The 20,198-nt window shown below is 36.3% G+C and overlaps 1 protein-coding gene across 1 annotated transcript; it reads left to right on the forward strand.

Moving 5' to 3' along the window:
- The first annotated feature begins 3,717 nt into the window (after nucleotides 1–3,717).
- On the forward strand, nucleotides 3,718–18,244 carry LOC150076664 (uncharacterized). Its single transcript, XM_090386401.1, has 2 exons — nucleotides 3,718–3,772; nucleotides 17,202–18,244. The coding sequence occupies exon 2, from the start codon at nucleotides 17,388–17,390 to the stop codon at nucleotides 18,228–18,230; it is 843 nt and encodes a 280-aa protein (XP_090242527.1). The 5' UTR covers nucleotides 3,718–3,772; nucleotides 17,202–17,387; the 3' UTR covers nucleotides 18,231–18,244.
- The last annotated feature ends 1,954 nt before the right edge of the window (nucleotides 18,245–20,198 follow it).

Raw genomic sequence — 20,198 nt, forward strand, 5'->3', positions numbered from 1 at the left:
GTCGGTTTTAAATAAGATAATAGAAAATTATATATTTTCCCATATAAGCAAATATTTACATCAATATGGACTGTTAAACAATTCTCTATTCTCATATCAGAAGGGCAAGAGCACACAGACATTATTAGAGAACTTAATAGACTCTCTAAACTTACATTTAAACAACATAACTTCATATTGATTTTATTTATAGATTTGACCAAAGCATATGACCTAATTGATATCCCAATATTGCAACAGAAATTACTGAAATATGGTATAAGGGGAAGACTCAATCAACTACTAGCAAATTATTTAACCAAGAGAAAAATAACAGTAGAAGTAGAAAATACAAAGGGGAAATCTTATAATGTAAAGAGAGGAGTACCTCAGGGCACTCATGCTGGGCCAATCATGTTCAACATCTATATAAATGACATATTCAAAGTAATTAAGAACTCCTTTATAAAAATTTATGCAGATGATATAATCTTTTATACAATAGGAAAGGACCTAACAAAAATGGCAAATGATTTACAACAGGATGCAATACATTTACAATCTTGGCTGCACGATAATAAATTAGCACTCAGCTTTGAAAAAACTAAATTTTTGGTAATAAGGCCTCCTCATCAAACCTTGGACATTCAACCCTCTATCAAATTGCACAAACATGATTGCCTACATGAACAGAATTTCCAGAATTGCGAATGTCTAACTGTGGAAGAAGTCTCAAATCATTGTTACCTTGGGTTATGGATCGACTACAGTCTAAGTTGGATAATGCATATAACAAACTTGTACAAAAAAATGAGATTTTATGTGTACTTTTTCTACTACATTAAGAATAAGTTAAATCTTAGAACAAAAGTAACCTTATATTATGCATTAGTGGACTCCCAACTCAATTATTTAGTAAATATATGGGCACGAGCAAATAAAACAGAAATAAGGGCAATAGACAACTTAATGAATAGGATTCTGAAACTTTTAATGGGGACAAACTCTTGGAATGACCTGAATAAGAGAAGGCAATTTTTGTTAAAACAACATTTTTCTACTACATTAAGAATAAGTTAAATCTTAGAACAAAAGTAACCTTATATTATGCATTAGTGGACTCCCAACTCAATTATTTAGTAAATATATGGGCACGAGCAAATAAAACAGAAATAAGGGCAATAGACAACTTAATGAATAGGATTCTGAAACTTTTAATGGGGACAAACTCTTGGAATGACCTGAATAAGAGAAGGCAATTTTTGTTAAAACAAAATATTGTATCCAGTTCAAAAACTGAAGTTAAATCTATTCTTAAAAAATCTTAACACTATTTTTGAAGAGTCGAATCTGCAAAGAAATGTCTCACATAATTTAAGGAACCCAAAAGCAATTACTTTGCCTCACCCTAGGATACTAAATAGATTTGGAGATAGGCACACAGTGAATGTAATAAACAACTCGTTGGCTAGCATTGATTTCAGGCTCAGGAGAAGTTATCCCATCTCCAAATTAAAATTCCTAATAAGAAAATTCTTGATACTCAATGACACAGTAGATTAGAATTGATATGCAGATAAACTACCTCTGTTTACAGTGTGGAATATACTATGTGTAGTGACTTCATAGTCTTTTCTGTAAGATAACAAATTTGTACAAAACTTGTAAAGGAAGAACTACAACTTGTTGTCAAGAAATTTACTTTTCTTAACAAGTTAATTTATTGTAAACGAATTCTCTTGATAAATAAAATTGTATTGTATTGTATTGTATTATTATTATTATTATTATTATTATTATTATTGTTGTTGTTGTTGTTGTTCTTATATTATTTCTCCCTAGGGGTTTCCACCTCGTGACGGGTAATGCTACCAAGTACACAGGGTGGTTGTTGTTATGTCGGGTGTTACTATTGGTCGCGGAACTCTTTGAGTATCCTACAGGGGTTCAGGATTTCTACTTTTTGGAGTTCTTTGTAGGGGTTCGCTGGGAGACCTATTGCTGCTAGGCTGTTATGTAGGGCCTTTGGAACCATGTGGTTGACCTGTGGTTGACACGATGGTCGTTACTTTTTGCATATGCCACATCTCTTTGATTTCCTATCTTAGGTTCGTTTACTTCTTGATTTTTTTACCCATCTGGTTTCTGCAGGTTGCCAGTGTTAGGTACCGCTATGTCAATCAGATAGGTAGCCTTTTCCTTCCTCTCCACAAGGGTTATTTCCGGTTTGTTGTGCGGGATTGTCTTATCCGTTATTATGGCGCGGTCCCATTACAGCTTGTGGGTTGAGATCTGTAGTACTGCCTGGGCTTAGTACTTGTAGTACGGTTCACTTTCTTCGACCAACTGGTATTTCCTTGCTAGATTCTGATGTATTATCCTGGCTACCTGGCTAATGATTATTATTACTATTGGCCATATGGTGCAAGGAAGCCTGAGGCTTGTGATGCACCAGCCAAAAAAAAAAAGTCAGTGTCCTCCTCTTGGATTATTAAACTTTGGTTTCCACTAGAGCAGGGGTCGGCAACCTTTTTAGAGTGAAGAGCCATTTTTGATCTAATTAAAAAAAAAAAACAAAAAAACCCAGGGAATCCGAAGTCCTGCACCTCAGCTGAAGCTGGAAGGAGGAGGAGAAGGGGTGGGGGAGTTTTTTAAGAAATGAAATAGAGGGGGAAGGTGTTTTATTAAAAAATATATATTTTGATATATTACTTATTAATACTGAAAAACCGTAACAAACATCCAATTAGGTACGAATTAATGAGACTTTTGCTGCTGAACTTCTTGAGCGAATCTTTTAACATCAGGCGAGTATGCCGTGATTTTCATCTTTAAAAATGCTGAGAGAATCGCATTGTTCAGACGGTTTGTTGATTTATTTTTAATATAGTTCATTTTCGAAAATAGTTGCTCGCAGAAGTTCGTCGAACCAAAAACTAAGAGAAGTCGAAACGCAAATATTTTAAAATGTATATATGTGTCTGCTAAGCTACTCCATGCATCAAACACAGTTTGGCCTCGGATTTTCAACTCATTTATCGCCGTCTATTTGTGTAGAATTGCAAGGGCAGCCCTTTACCTCTCCAAATCCTCAATTTCAGTTTTAAGGCATTTTAGTCTTGCACTCCACATGTCCTTGATTTTTTCCATTTTAAATTGTGCTTCATGTTGGCTAAAAATTAAAGAGCCGCAAGTTGCAAATCTCTGCACTACATTTTCCTAATTTTAAAATCTTTTTTGATATTAAAATCTGGCTACTGTAACGCAAACCCAAAATAGCAAGACGATAGGAGTGGCCCTAGGTAGGGGCTAAAAGGACTCTATAGCCCCCAATAATCCAAAGAATGTGAATTTCCATCTGTTTTTTATATTCATACGATGCTCTTACAGTGTGTTGTTAATACTGAAGTTGAAATTGTGGGAATTCATAGTATATTCTCTTTCTTTGGTGATTCCCTTCTACTTCTGACTCTTGTTTTCTCTCTCTCTCTCTCTCTCTCTCTCTCTCTCTCTCACACACACACACACACACACACAGGGTAACTCAGAAATTTGTTTTTGGCTGGTGCAGCAAAAGCCTCGGCTTCCTTGCTCCATATGGCTAATAATAATAATAATAATAATATTAATAATAACTGTCACGTGTTTGAAATGAATGAAAATTATTTTACCATAACATTTTTAGAAGTGGTGTGGTAGATGTCGCTCAATGATGTTTTGTAGTTCATAGTTACCGGTGCCTGTTTGGGTTTTAATGTTTGCGTGTGTTCGAAGTTTTTAGTTTACGCACATGGTTTGTATCTTTTATTTGGCTGTGCTTATTGAAGTCGAAAATTAAACACTACCCTTACATTCTACACTCTTTCGTATACTGTTAAGTCTCTAAATCCACCATATATTACTCAGTCGATCTGATGAATTTTTGATGTTAATTACCTTTCATGTAATGGTCGTGGGTATATTTTTTCCCATATTTAAGACGTAGTCTTCTTTCTACCGAACTTTCCTCTGGCTTGAACGAGGACAAAGAAGTGGAGATTTTTAATTTATGTATTTATTCACCTTTTTTAGTAGCCGTTTCAAGATTGGTTTGGTATAATTATATTGGATGTTGGTGTATGATTGTTTCAACCCCTACCCTCCGTTCCCGGCACAGCATCCGATTTGATGCTGTGGTCTTTGTTTCTATACTGTAAGGGGTTATTATTAGCCATACGATGCAAGGAAGCCTTAGGTTATGCTGTACCAGCCAAAAGAAATTCCCGAGTTACCCTAAGAGAGAGAAAGAGGAATCACCAAGAAAGAGTAGGATGGTTATATCCAGCTCAGGACCCTGGGTTTGCCAAGCCAGGTCCTGAGCTGGATATCACCATCCTTCTCTTTCTTTGTAATTCCTCTTTCTCTCTCTCGGGGTAAATTGGGAATTTCTTTTAGACGGTGTAGCATAAGCCCCAGGCTTCCTTGCATCATATTGGCTAATAATAATAATAACAACCCCTTACAGTATAGAAACGAACATGTCACAGCATCCAATTTGATGCTGTGATGGGAATGGAGGGTAGGGGTTGAAACATGCATACACTAACATCCAATATAATTATACCAAGACAATCTTGAAATGGCTAATAAAAAGGTGATTTCATAAAACAGATAAATTAAAAACCTCCACTTCTGTGACCTCGTTCAAGCCAGAAATTTCAGCCCATTGAGCAAATCTGCCGTGCAGTTGCGATATCGTTCGTGATACAGGACAATAGCTGTATTTATATATTGCATGTACTATCGTGTTGCTGTGCACTTAATCTGCCTTTAATTTCTTAAAGAGATGCATATAATGAAGTGCTAGAGTTTCGCCAATTCAGTTTACCTGTGCAAAGTGCCATTAAATGATCAATGTAGATTGTTGACTACTTACTTTATTACAATGGATTAGATGTAATTATACAGTCTACCATGAAAAGCTAGTGGTGATTGTGTAGTCTTACATGAAATTCTCTGAGCAGTGTAAACAGGTGCTTACCTGTTTCTGCTGGATAAATCACTGACAGAACTTTACGTGCTGTTGTTATTTGTTTTTTAGGAGCATTAGCAACTAAGACCACATTGATCCGGGAATATGCGGTGGTCATTCCCTGACCTTTTCGCATCCTCCGTATTTGGTGGTGACAGGCTCAAACCCCGATCTAATCAAGCAGCGTGTGCTACGCACTGCTGCTCCTTCCCACCTGTCTACGGACAGGTGGAAAGGAGCAGAAGGAGCTAGAGCAGCACATAAGAGTTCTGTCAGTGATTTATCCAGCAGAAACGGGTAAGTATCCTATTGTATAAGGCAATGGTTTGGCTACTTAAGAAATACCACATACAGGATTGAAAACTTTCAGAAAGGACTTAGATATATTGGGAAATATATGGTTTTGGTTTTTATGGCGCATGGCCGACTAAGGCTATGATGTGCCAAGTCCAATTAGAAGAGGTACAGAGAACAACTGAATTAGTTAGGATTAACGGTGCTGACTCTAATGTTTGTGGCACATGAGACAAAACCTTTGTAACAGTGCCTAATTCACATTGTATCTTAAAACATATATGCAGTAGTGCATCTAGCAGCATCTATTTTAGGTGGCACCTGTGGCAAGTGTCTCACTTGCATGCCCCTAGTGCCGGCCTGAGTATTAATATTTTGCAGCGTCAAATGATGCAAGGAAGCAAGTATATACAGCCACTAAAAAGAAATACCAACAGATATTTATACCCTGTTATAATTTGTGTAGCTTTTCCTTGATTTTGTTCAAAGTCCGTGTTATAGGTATTGTCTGAGAAAGAATGAAGATGCCATCACCATTTAATTTACTTAGTAGATTCAAAGCAGTGAACACCTTAGTCAAGTCGGTTTTCAAGTGCTGAGTTTCCAGATGCTGTAATTTGTGGAGATGAAGTCTTTCTTGGCTTAACAAGAAAAAAAGAATTCAAGCATTTTGTGCCCATGAAGAATCTTATTGCCCTTCTCTGCACCAGTTCCAGCACATCATTACTGAAGCGAGACTCCCAGACTAATCTGCAGGGACTGTCACAGGTGGGGTTAATGGAGCTATAACATTTCCCTTATGACCAAAATGTGTATATTTTTTACTGCTGTATGATGATTAAAGCTTAATGATGCTATTGAACACTACTTTAGCCCCCCCTTAGAAATCCTGGGACCACACCTATTTTGTGTGTGCATGCATGCATGGCACGATACTCAAGATGTGGCCTAGCCATTGCCTTTTAGCGTTAGTAGAAGCACATGATGCAAGAAAGCAAGCTTATACAGCATTAGCTAAAAAAAAAAAAAATAAAAACCCCTTCCCATTATACTGATCCATTCATTCCAAATGTTTGTCTAGTTCTGCCTTGAATTGATTTAAGCTATCAACTTCCACAACAACAGATGGAAGTTTGTTCCAGCAGTCAACTACCCACTGGCTAAAGGCAAACTTCCACACATCTATTCTATAATTGTCTGTCCTCAGTTTGAATCTATACCCCATCAGGTTTGTAATCTGGGCAAGAGGAAGAATCCCATCAGCATTGAGCCTGCTCAATCCATTCAAGGCCTTATACACCTCAATCAGATTGCCTCGCAGGTGCCTAGTCTCCAGAAGCTGCAATTTGCAGAACTTAAGCCTTTCTTCATAAGAGCATCCCTTTGTTCCCTTCACCAGTCTTGTTGCCCTTCTCTGTACTTGTTCCAGCAACTCTACATCCTTCCTAAAATGAGGCTTCCAGACCTGTTCACAGTACTCAAGGGGTGGCCTGACCATTGCCTTATACAAGGGTATAATCACCTTCATATCCCTTCTCGCAAAATTTCGGTATATCATTGACAAGACCCCATGACCTACTCTGGCAGCCTGTCTGCACTGCTCAGAAAACTTCATATCTGACTGCACAATTACCCCAAGGTCTCTTTCATTCTCCAGTGTAACACCACATAGTTGGTACATTTCTCTGTGGTTACTACTTTGCATTTGTCAATGTTAAACTTTAGTTGCCACTTCTCAGCCCATCTACCAAACTATTCCAGATCCTGTTGCAGCAGCATACTGTCATTACTGTTATTAACAACCCTGCTAACCTTTGTATCATCTGCAAACTGTGACATTAAGCTTGATATACCTTCATCAATATCATTGATTAATATACAAAACAACAATGGGTCCAACACCAAACCCTGAGGGACACCATTAATAACATTAGTCCATGTAGAGCATTACCTATTGAGTCCTGAGCTAGATATCATCATTCTTCTCTTTCTTGGTGATTCCCTTCTCTCTCTCTCTCTACATCTCTCAGGGTAACTCAAATTTTTTTGGCTAGTGCAGCACAAGCCTCAGGCTTCCGTGCACCATATGGCTAATAATAATAATTACCACTCTCTGTCTTCTCTGAACTTCATCTTTCCAATGAAGTTTGGACTTTGTCTGAAATTTAGTTATATGTATATTTTATTTTTTATGTAATTTGATTATTTTTCAATTTGTTCATATCAATCTTTTTTGGTCATGGCAGGTTTTTTCCCTCCCTGTACCTGGACAAACAGGAGAGGGAGTATATAAGAGTACTGCTAAATTATGTGTAACTGACAGCGGGGTTGCCATTGGTTGGTTGGGACCGCTTTAAGTAATAAATATCAATATCAATGTCTTCTCCCACTCAACCCTCCTTTTATCCATTGTAGCAACTTGCCCTTAATGCCATACTGCTCCAATTTGTACAGTAGTCTTCCATGTGCAACAGTATCAAAAGTTTTCCTGAAATCCAAGTATATGATATCAAAATTATTTTTTGCATCCAGTTCCTTTGTGACAACATCCTAGTATCGAATTAAATTGGTCAGACAAGACTTCCCCTTGACAAACCCATGCTGTGTCTCAATTATTACTGCTGTCTTGTCTAGATGATCCTGCAATGCTTCTTTAACCAGTGACTCCATTATTTTCCCTGGAACAGAAGTCAAACTAATAGGTCTGTAATTACTTGTCACCCTTTGATCTCCCTTTGTGAACTGGAGATACAATTGCACATCTCCAGTCCATGGGAACTGCCCCTGAGTCCAAGGATGTGCTCATAATTATGGCTAAGGGTTTGCTTCCTTCCTTTGCTGCCTCCTTTAGTATAACTGGATAGATCCCATCCACCCCAGGTGCCTTTCTTGTTTAACTTCAACAATTTCTCCTCCACTTTGCTCTCAGTTATTACAAAATCATTTAACTCCCTGTTAGAGTTTGATAAACATCTGGTCCTCTCCTCTTTTGAATAACTCCTCATGTGTGAATGTAGATGCAAAATAATAATGGGAGAAATAGCATAAAGGCTTAATTTTCGGTACTCACCTCAATTGATCTGCTTTGTTACATGGTGTTAAGTGGAATAGGATTAAAACTAATTAAGTATTTTGGTTAAAATCTCTATTTCTTATATGGTATTTCTCTCCATTAGTCTAATTCTTATATGGTACTTTAAGAGGTTCTATCAATCACCTAAAGATGCAAAATTACTTATTTTCTGCAGCTATCTAAGAATGATAATCTACAGTCAAACCATTGATATCAAGTGTACCAATCTGATTCATCCCCTTCCTTCTAGACATAAGGAAAGAACTCTTTGCTGTTTTTCTCTGCATCCTTTGACAAAGATTTTTCATAATCTGCCTTAGCTTGCCTAACTGCCTTTGTGACTTGATTACAGACTAGCTTGTATCTACCATAGGCTTCTGTCATCTGACAATTTGTGCATCCCATGTATTTTTCTTCTCTGCCACACGTCTCATTAGTTGATCTGATATCCATTTGGGCCTGAACCTAGAGCAGTATTTCTTAGTTGGAACAAAAAGCTTAATAGTTTTCAAGATTACTTCCTTTAATGCTTCCCATTTAGAATTTGCTGTTGGTAACATCATCAGTTGGTCCCACTGTATAGAACCTAAAAAAATCTCTGAGACCACTGTAGTTGCCTTTAAGAAAGCAAAAACCCTTCCCTTCAAGGGAAGAGCATTCAAGGAAATAATTTTGGAATCTACTAGGCTTTTTGTTCCAACTAAGAAATACTGATCTAGGTTTAGGCCCAAATGGATGTCAGATGAACTAATGAGATATGTGGCAGAAAAGAAAAATGCATGGGATGCACATAAATTGTCAGGTGACACAGAATCCTATAACAGCTAGTCTGTAATGAAGTCACAAAGGAGGTTAAGCAAGTGAAGGCAGATTATGAAAAATCTTTGGAAAAGGATGCAAAGAAAAACATCAAAGACTTTACTTATACAGGGTATCTCAAAAATATTGGTACAAGCGTTTAGGGGAGGTAGGTAAAATCTAAAGGACTGTGAATCGCATAGGAACCCATAACCGGAAACATCACGGGAAAGTAGTAGCAGAGGCACAAGAAGCAGAAGTGACACAAGACAGTAATTAGTGGCAAACATTTGTTTGACATAATATTAACAATGGAGTACGAGATGGATGCATATCATGATGTTACAACAGATGCTCGAAGGTTCCACCATGAGACGCGGTGCATGCGTGACACCGACGCAGCATGGATTGGCAGACATGGTCGAACACACCTAGAGTGTCTTTGACAGTAGCAGCAGCGCAGACGAGTCTCGCCACGACATCCATTTCCGTCTCCACAGGCGATTCATACACGATAGATTTGAGGGCCCCCCACAGAAATAAATCAAGGCTCAATAAATCAGGTGAGCATGGGGCCCAGGAAACAGATCCACCGTGGCCAATCCATCTACGCCCAAAACGGCTGTTCAAATGGTCACGAAAACACCTTCCATAATGGGCAGGCGCCCAGTCATGTTGAAACCAAATGTTGCGTCTCCCATTTGCTGGAACATCGTCAAGTAACCCTGGTAGAACTTGTTCAAGAAAGATCCAATATTTAGTGGAGTTCATGCGGGATGGTAACAGGTATGGGCTGACTAAGCAGTCACCAACCATACCTGCCTACACATTTATTGCAAAGCGATGTTGTGCCGCATGTGAAGAGGGCACATACCATGTGGGCCCTCTTCTAATTCATACACTAGGTGCATGTCTGCCAGCTCACAGTTCGTATATCGATGCATGCTCTTCGTGCAGTGACTACTGCTTGAATAAGTAAACTAGAAATTTTCCCTCTCCCGAACTGATGAACAGCGCCGTGTACCGACTTACGGTGACGTTTCCGGTTATGGGTTCCTATGCGATTCGCATTCCTTTAGATGCTACCTACTTCCCCTAAACGTTTGTACCAATATTTATGAGACACCCTGTATAAACTCTAAAAGGAAGGGGATGAATCAGATTGGTCCACTTGGTACCAATTGTTCGACTGTAGATGATTATTCTCAGATAGCTGCCAAACTAAATGAGTATTTTGCATCTACATTCACACATGAGTTATTCAAGGAGTAGAGGGCCAATTGTTTATCAAACTGTAACAGGGAGTTAAATGATTTTGTAATAACTGAGAGTAAAGTGGAGGAGAAATTGTTAAAGTTAAACATAAGAAAGGAACCTGGGGTGGATGAGATCTATCCAGTTATATTAAAGGATTTTTCATAATCTGCATAATTTCATAATCACATAATAAAGTGGCAAAGGAAGTTAGCAAACCCTAATTATGAGAGCATCATTGGACTCAAGGGGAGATGTGCAAATGTATCTCCAGTTCACTGGGGGGGATCAAAGGGTAATACGAGTAATTACACACCTGTTAGTTTGACTTCTTTTCCAGGGCAAATAGCATTAGTAGAGGCATATGATGCAAGAAAGCAAGAAAACATCAGCCAAAAAAAAAAAAAAATGCTCCCATTTCACTCCTCCATTCGTTCTAAATATCTGTCCAGCTTAGCCTTAAATTTATTTAGGCTATCAACTTCCACAACAAAAGATGGAAGCTTGTTCCACCAATCAAATGGAAGTTTGTTCCACCTCTGGCCAAAGGCAAACTTCCACACATCTATCCTACAACTGTCTTTCCTCAATTTGCATTTATGCCCTCTCAGGTGATTATTCTCAGCAAGAGGAAGAATCCCATCAGCATTGAGCATGCTCAAACCATTCAAGGCTTTATACACCTCAGTCAGATCACCTCGCAGGTGCCTAGTCTCCAGACACTGTAATCTGCAAAACTTAAGCCTTTATTCATAAGAGCAACCCTTGCTTCTATTGGAATGAGCAGCAGGCTGGAAAAGAAGGTGCGGGGGATTTCAGAGACTGCTGGGAGTCTACGCAGAACAAGTGAATACATGGGCTGTGTTAGGGTTGCTAAGAATAAGAACAGGTGTATGTATACTTGCACTAACACCAATGCTAGGAGTTCGATAAATAAATTTGATGAAATTGAGGTGTTGATCAGAACATCAAAGGGAGATATTGTTGAAATATCAGAGACATGGTATCATACAGATATAAGGAATGCAGAATTGGAATTTGGGGACTACAATGTGTACAGAAAGGGAGGAGGGGGTTATGCAATTATTTTAGAAAAAAAATCTAAGGAAGGGCAGCCAGTTGATATGGGTGGAGTGTGCAGTGTCAAGTCAGTTTGATGTGACATAAGCACTGGGAAAGCAAAATTGAGAGTAGGAGTGTGTTATATAGGCCAAATGACTCTGATGAGCATAATGAACAGCTGAACAGAGAAAGAGAGTGGGCCAGTAAATCAGATTGTCTTATAATGGGGGATTTTAATTTCCCATATATTGACTGGAATTTGTGGGTTGGTTACTCACACATAGCAAGGCTTTTGTGGATTTATTGGATGTTTGTTTTCTACAGCAGCATGTTCATGTGGCAACTAGAGGGAGTAATACTCTTGATCTGAATATCAGTAGTGATTCTTCATGCATTAAGAACCTGCAGATAAAGGCACCACTAGGTGGCAGTGATTACAGTGTACTGATGTGGGATTTACTCAGAGGTAACTACCATCAGGGGTGAAGGGAAGGGTTTTTGCTTTTGTAAAGGTGACTACTGTGATCTGACAGTATTAAAATTCTATACGGTGAGACCAACTGATGATGTTACCAATAGCAAATTCAAAATGGGAAGCATTCAAAGAATTTATCATGGAAGCTATTAGGCTTTTCATACCTAGAGACTCTAGAGATAATGCAACGAGAGAATCTGTCAAGCACTCAATGAGGAGCTTGTTTTTTCTCGCTCCGCTCTCAGATCAAGAGATTTTAGAAGTAGGACATCAATTAAAAGAAAAGGGAGTTCCTAGCTTTGATGAAATATCTCCTGATCTGCTGAAAAAGGTCCTTAACTCAACTAACACCACTGAAGTATATTTACAATATTTCCTTTCAATCTGGTATATTCTCGTCTCAATTCAAAAAAGCAGTCATTGTTCCTGTTCCTAAGGGGAAAGATTGTAACTCTACCAACAATTTTCGTCCAATAGCTCTACTCTCAGTTTTTGCAAAATTATTCGAAAAAATTCTTCACGGCAGACTCATGGGCTTCCTGGAAGTCAATCAGCTTATCCATCAACAACAGTATGCTTATCGTTCAAAAAGATCCACTGACCTGGCAATTGTTGATTTTTGCTCTAGGATCATGGACTGTCTTGAAAAGGGTCACTATGCAATAGCACTGTTTCTACACCTATCAAAAGCTTTTGACTACATAAATCATAATATCCTACTCAACAATCTTGGCTTGAGAGGAAAAATTAACCTTCTCCTTGAAGAAGGAGTGAATGGCCAACCTTACTGATAGGCCATTTGTCGTTAAAACAAACCAGTCTTTTTCAGACATTTCTTATTTCTCCAGGAGAGTACCTCAAGGCTCACATCTCGTACCTATCCTATTTGTTCTTTACATTAATTAGATAGTATGAATCAGAGCTGTACTACTCAATATGTTCTACGTTGATAATAATATTAGTAAAATAATAAGAGGAGTTTACCTCAATATAGTGCGTAGAACACTTCCGTATGATTCTGAATTTTCATTCCTGTGATCACGACATACGGTCAAAAAGTGTTGTCAGCTTCAGGAAGGAAAATCGTTTTTGAATATTTTCGTTAGATTATTTTAATTGCGTTAATTTGATTTTTAATTGTTTTAAATTGATTTGAATTGTGTTAAATTGATTATTTAATTATTTATATTTTACTCTAATGTACCGGTAAGTTGTCGGTTTTTTCCGTTTTAATTTCTGGAGGGTATCATACGAAAGTGTTCTACGCACTATATTGAGGTAAACTCCTCTTATTATTTTACTAATCTTTACATTAATGAATTTCTCTCTCATCTTCCATCTTCCCACCTAGTAGCATATGCCGATGACATTTCCATTCTAATCACTGATAAAGACCCTAACCAACTTCAATGCAAGATCTCTGCCCTGCTCTCTGAAATGCATAGTTGGCTACAAAAGAATCAGCTTATACTAAACCCAGAAAAATCCAAATATATGTGTTCAGAATGAAAAATAAAACATTAAATATTGATTTCGAAATAACATACAAAGGAAAACAACTCGAATGGGTGAATGATACCAAGTTTCTAGTAATCTGGCTAGATGACCAGCTGAGTTGGGATAAACAAATGATCACCTTACGAAAGAAGACTTCGTCACTAGCAGGAATACTAGCCCGAGCCTCTGCCTGGGTACCTCCTTCCTTTCTTAGACTAGTATTCCTTTCCTTAATACAGCCTCACTTCACATATGGAATCATCTCATGGGGTACGACCAAGATAACCTTGCAAGAATCAATTCAATTGTCAATCGATGTGTTCGTTCAATTTTGGGCCTTCCCTGGAATGCATCGGTGACTTCAAGATATAAGCAAGCGAGACTCTTAAGCATCTACCAACTGATACAAAAAGCTGAGGCGGCCTGTCTACAGTGCTTTGAAAACACCAAACTTTTCTCCTCTCTTCAGATCCTTTTTTATAACAATAGAAGAAGAATGAATAAGATATAACTTAAGAAGGTTTGGCTTTTTAGACAAGCCATAGGTCTGAACCTGAAGGTTTGGCTTTTTAGACAAGCCATAGGTCAGAAAAATATAAAATACAGAGGCGCAAAAACCTGGAATAATCTTCCTGAAAATATCAAAAATGCCATTTCACTAAACAGGTTCAAGAAGCTCCTAACTGAACACATCACCAGGGATGTCTGATCTAAATCACCTTCCACTCAACTCCTGAACTTACCACAATGCATACCAGTTTGGAAATTATGTAAACAAGTTGAAGGAATGGCTGTCAAAAAGCTTGTAACACTCTACGCAATTATTTCATAATTTTTTTTCTTTCAAACTGGTTATTGTAAAAGTACTCACAATGTAATTATAAGTACTGTTGTTAACCACGCGACATGTGTGGTTGGTTTACAAAGTCTCTGTAATGGAATGTAGAAACATGTCCGATTCATGATGTATCTGTTAAATAATTCCTGTGTAATTTCAGGTCTGGTTTTATTGTTATCTTTTTCAAAGGGAACATCCCCTAAAAAGCCTCTGGCTTATGTGTTCTCCCTCCCTTTTTGCTGTTATCTCCCAACAATTGTAACACAAAATAGGGATAAATAAATTATCAATTCCAACTAAGAAATATTGTTCAAGGTCTAGGCCTAAATGGATGTCAGATGAACTAATGAGACATGTGGCAGAGAAGAAAAATGCGATACATATAAATTATCAGGTGACACAGAAGCCTGTGGTAAATATAAGCTGGTCTGTAATTGAGTGACAAAGGAGGTTAGGCAGGCAAAAGCAGATTACGAGAAATCTTTAGGAAAGGATGCAAAGAAAAACAGCAAAGAGTTCTTTACTAGAAGGAAAGGGATGAATCAGATTTGTCCACGTGATATCGATGGTTCAACTGTTAAAGATCCTGCTCAGGTAGCTTACAAACTGAATGAGTATTTTGCATCTACATTTACACATGAGGAGTTATTCGGGGGGGGGGGGGGTAGATGCCAGAGGTGTATTAAACTCTGGCAGCGAGTTAAATGATTTTGTTATAATTCAGAGCAAAGTAGAGGAGAAATTGTTGAAGATAAACATAAGAAAGGCACCTAGAGTGGATGGGATCTACCCAATTATAGTAAAGGATGCAGCAAAGGAAGTAAGCAAACCCTTAGCTATTATTATGAGAGCTTCATTAGACTCGGGGGAGGTACGCACAGACTGGAGAAGTGTAAATGTGGACACAATTCATAAAGGAGGATCAAAGGATGAAAAATGTAATTACAGACCTGTTAGTTTAACTTCTGTTGCAGGGAAAGTCATGGAGGCACTGGTTAAAGAGAGTTGTAGAACAGATGTGCATAAATTCGCCTTTAGCAAGTGTGAGGGTTGATTGCTGGAATAAACTTCCATCTGTCATAGAAATTGACAGAACTAGACAAACACTTGGAGTGAATGGGTGGGTGAAACGGAAAGTTTTTTTTTTTTTTTGGCTGATGCTCTATAAGCTTGCTTTCTTGCATCATATGCTTCTACTTATGTTAAGGCTGTAAATTGCTTGAGCAAACTTAGTTCTGATAGGATTCTCCCTCTTGCTGAGACTATGTACATGAGACAGCATAAATTCAACCTGAGGAATGATAGTTTAAATAAATTCAAGGAAGAATTAGACAAACTATTGGGGAGGGGGGGTAAATGGGTGAAATTGATCTTTTTTTTTTTTTGACTGATGGCTGTATAAGCTTTTTTTTTTTTTTTTTTTTTTACATGAAAACCCCAAACACGAGAGGTATTAGAACCTATAGTACTTAGTACCGTGCTTGGGTTGGAGGTTGAGAAGACGAAAGAAGATATTTGTTGACATTGGACTTGAACTTCTGTAGACTGTAATTTTCAAGAAATACGTATGAAGGAAGGTTGTTCCAGAAAACAGCAGTTGAATGAATAAATGAGGAAGATGAAAAGTTGGTTCTGTGAGTTTGACAGAATTGTGTAAGAGAGATTTTAAGCCAGAGAAGATCAAAAAGAAGAGATTCTAAATTAATTAATATCTGACAGTAAATATCAGTCTGGACATAGGTGCAAGTACCAGCTTTGAAGCAAAAGGAATCAAATGGTGAATAATTAGAACAACTGCAGTAATAAGCAGTGGTTGATTTAACTGATAATTGGGATTCTGGGATTAAGATATGTGGGCTTGGTAGACTGCCAGTGGAAATGGACATCATTGAGGTTGGAAATGAGAATGCATAATTTGTAAAATGAACAGTGAAGCATTTGGGAGGTTTATATCTTTTTGCAGATATGTTTGTTCTGATAGTTTTACTATTCATGATGTATTTAGTAAAATACACATGATGTATTTTACTACTTCATACATGTAAGAAAACATGTATGAAGTAGTAAAAATTTTGGATATGGCATACACAAGGGAAGAATATAATGTGGCCTTGACATTGCCTCCCACATGCAAAATACTCAATTTCTGCAGTCATTATCTGAAAGTGTAGAGGCAGCAAGATTATACACCAACTGATCCGGAAGACTCCTATAAAGTTACCAGTAGGTTTCATCTGGTGGACTATCTAACAGCCAACCAGTGAATATCATTTTAGAGCTGTACATTCGAAATGTAACGAAGATTAGATCTCACCATGGTGCCCATCATAACCTCAAAAAATGTCAATCATATTGCATGAAAGAAGAGATTTGGTTGCTGGAACTGGTTTATGGTCAGCATCCCTAGAAAAACTATAACATGCGTAACACTATGTTTTTCAGAAAATGTGGACAATTTTCTAATTCCTAATAGGAAATATGTCATTTAAAAAAAATATTCCTTATCAATATATAAACTTTAATTTATTTTTAAAAAATAAAAAAATTTCCATTGTATTCATTGAATCAATGGTACATATACTAGGTGTTTGTATAGGTGGTTTTTTTTTTTTTTAAAGGGTAATTAACTGTGTGAGTTGAATAGCTAGTTGAATTAGCAAATAGATGATTTTTATTTATTGTACTACTTCAGTTAGTTATCTAGCAGCTGAAGTAATCTGAACTCCAATTATTGTGCATCAGTGTTTTACCGTAATTATTCTACATTCTATTTAGAATGAAATTTTATAAATGTTAAGTTAGATAAGTACAGTTTTTATCTTTGAACTGTATAATTATTGGAGATAAACATAATGTTAATTTTTTAAAAATTTTTGCCCTTATATATTTTAGAATTTCATATTTGTTTTAAATTTTTCAGTTTCGGAAAAATAGGCTATTTTGGAGACACAGAAACAAGCTTCAAGATTTGAAGACCTGTAGAGTAAAATGTATGTGAATCACAAAGTTTTGCTTAATTTTTTCCATGAGTCTACAAGAGCTGAAATTTCTCAAATTTCACGTTTGATCATTTTTAAATGTGGCATCTCAAATTATATCTGTTGATATGGAATCACAAAATTGGTTGCCTGCCACATCTTTCATTTTGAACACGACATCTCACAGCACGCCATTTAATACATCATTACCTTTGATTCAGCATCCGAGTAGAAGTTCACAAATAACAAAGAGTGACAAGGAATCTGCACCATATCATGTTACAAAAAAGTATGTTCCTATTCTTCCTTTGGCTAACATCTCATATGAACATTCCTACAGCTGCCCAATTTCAGTTACCTCTTCTGATATTCCCTATCCTTCTTCTGAGACACTGCCTTCAGATCATAGGAAATATACTTCGAAAATGTGTACCAAAGCCTATTCACTTCGACAAAAGCCTGTTCAATCATCTTATTCACAGCAATCGTCAGCAGTGAGTGTGCTGAAAACTTCTGCAATACAGTCATCAGATTTTTCACACAAAAAAAATCCTTTAAATGTGCCTGGGAATCCTGTGCTTACATCATACATAGTAGTTATGCCATCATCTAATGTGTCTCCACCAAATAAAGCTGACTCTTCCATTACTAATACAACTTTTCCTGCTTCAGCACCATTAACATTAGCCACAAGTGCCAAATCTAATAACATTCTGCTCACTCCAGATTCTAGTTCTAAAGATGTAGCTCTGGAATCGGACAGTACTTTATTTATGGCATCAGAAGAATTGGAAGACTTTGCTCCATTATCTGTTTCAGAAATAGATACCGACTACAAGTCGGCGCTAAGTAAAGAGTCATGTCTTGAAATGGTTGTACATGTCGATCCTTCACTTGTTTTAGATTTTGATTCCTGTTGTGAGGAATCAGCAGATAATGATGTTTACATTCTTGGCCATCCAGATATTTAAATAATCATTGATATCGCAGAGTACGATAATAGTTTACTTTATTTGTTGGATAAAGTAAAAAGTGATAAAGAAAAAGAAAAGTGCAAAGTTGAGCCTATTTTTATATCACTTATTTTTTAAATGATAGACATTTTCATAATAAGATAATTTATCATGGTTGTATTTGTAGAGATCACAAATACAGTTTTCATTTTGTTAATTTATTTAGGGCATTTTAACAACAAAAAAATGTATATGGTGTTATTTGAATTCTTATGAAGAGCCATTATTAAAACATTCTTCCATTCAAAATTAACTTGAACTACTAAGCTATGTTTTCTGTGAAAGCATTTTAATCAATTTAAAAGTCAAAAGAAATGTTTGTATTATATTAGTTTTTATGGATGAAAAATTATTTTGGAAATTAAACAATTCTAATTACTAGTTATATATATATATTACTAACAGTTATTGTATTCTAAGTTTTTTTTTTTTTCCTTTATTTCAAAGATATTATAGGCATTATAAAGGCTTGAACGCTTACTCATTTTCCGTCATTTAATTTGAACTACAGCAAAATACTCTGTGTTTTCGATACTTTCTTAAAGGATTTTCTTTTTTGTTGACTCCCCCATCCCAGCATTAAACCCCCCCAGTTATGACCAATGTGCCATGATCAATTTTTATTAAGTGTTTTCTGTCTTTTGTCATTATTAAGTTTATATCTTTACTTACTTTACAATATGGTATCTCCAGTTATTGTTAGTGGATATAATTTTTGCCATTAAATCTTAATTTCATTTCTCTCTCTCTCTCTCTCATTTCTATTGTTATGAGATTGTTATAAATCTTCACTTATAAATGTAAAATTTTAACATCCTGTGATAACTCCCCGAGATGAAGCCATCAAAACAGACATCAGATGCTAGTAGAACTGTATAGAAAAGTACTTCTAATACAGTGAGAGATTGGAACTTGTTACAATTTGATAACCAACGTTATTTGCAAATGTACAAATCCTTGTAGTTAAATGAATTCAGTTCATAATAATAGCTTTCTAGAATTTGTTTTCTGCCATGTTCTCATTACTTTTAAAACATACATCAAAACTTTCTTTATTGTTAACATGTTTGTAAAAGATATGTATACTGTGGAGTAACTTTTAGTGTTTAATATGGCATAGATATGGAAATGCTTCATACATTTCTTCCTGTGCTATGTATTTGTTATTTAATCTGTTTGTTTTACTACAACATATGATATCTTGGTGAACTTTTTGATAGTAAATGTTTGGTGTTGTGGGTTCAAGAAAAATAGTGAAATTCACTGCAAAAATCCACTAGGTTTGAATTTGTTTATAAGTAAACATCCTTAAGCAAAGGATTTATTGAGTATTTTAGCCTTTGGTCTCCAAGCATTTATGGATTTATCATTTAATACCATGCCCTTTAATTTACTGGTATTTCACATTGAGAAATATCACTAATTGCATAACAGCAAATTTGTTTTTATAGCTACCATTTCTTTATTAACAGCTTATCTGAACCTGCATTTTCTATTTCTTGAAAGTTGTTATATATGCACAGAATTGCTACCTACAGAGAGATGAAAAATATCTTTATCTCTGTATTGTATCAGGATTGTATATAGTGTAGTCATTGGAAAAAAAAAAAAGAAAAAAAAGAAAGAAAAAATGTATATACTAGTCCTGTTATCAGTTATGAGATTTTAAACTTGTTCATTATGTTTTTATATTGCATGTTATTGTTGTATGGTTGCAAATTTTGTTAGTTTTTTTTTTTTTCTTTTTGTTAAATTTTCTGCTGTGAAACTAATTTGTTATTTGCTAGATCATAATTTAGGAATTTCTAAAAATGCTTAACTATAATTACAAGTTAGGAATATTGCAGTATTTTTCCATGTTGTAGAGTGCTTTATATTGCAAGATTTTGTTATTTTTTGTTTGTTTAAAAAAAAATACTACTAATA

The sequence above is a fragment of the Mastigoproctus giganteus genome, chromosome 12, assembly GCF_048544385.1.
Source record: "Mastigoproctus giganteus isolate SK-2022 chromosome 12, ASM4854438v1, whole genome shotgun sequence".
In the NCBI taxonomy this organism is placed as follows: Eukaryota; Metazoa; Arthropoda; class Arachnida; order Uropygi; family Thelyphonidae; genus Mastigoproctus; species Mastigoproctus giganteus.

Coding starts and splice junctions, on each gene's coding strand:
- LOC150076664 (XM_090386401.1), top strand. CDS start 17,388: ATGGAATCACAAAATTGGTTGCCTGCCACATCTTTCATTTTGAACACG.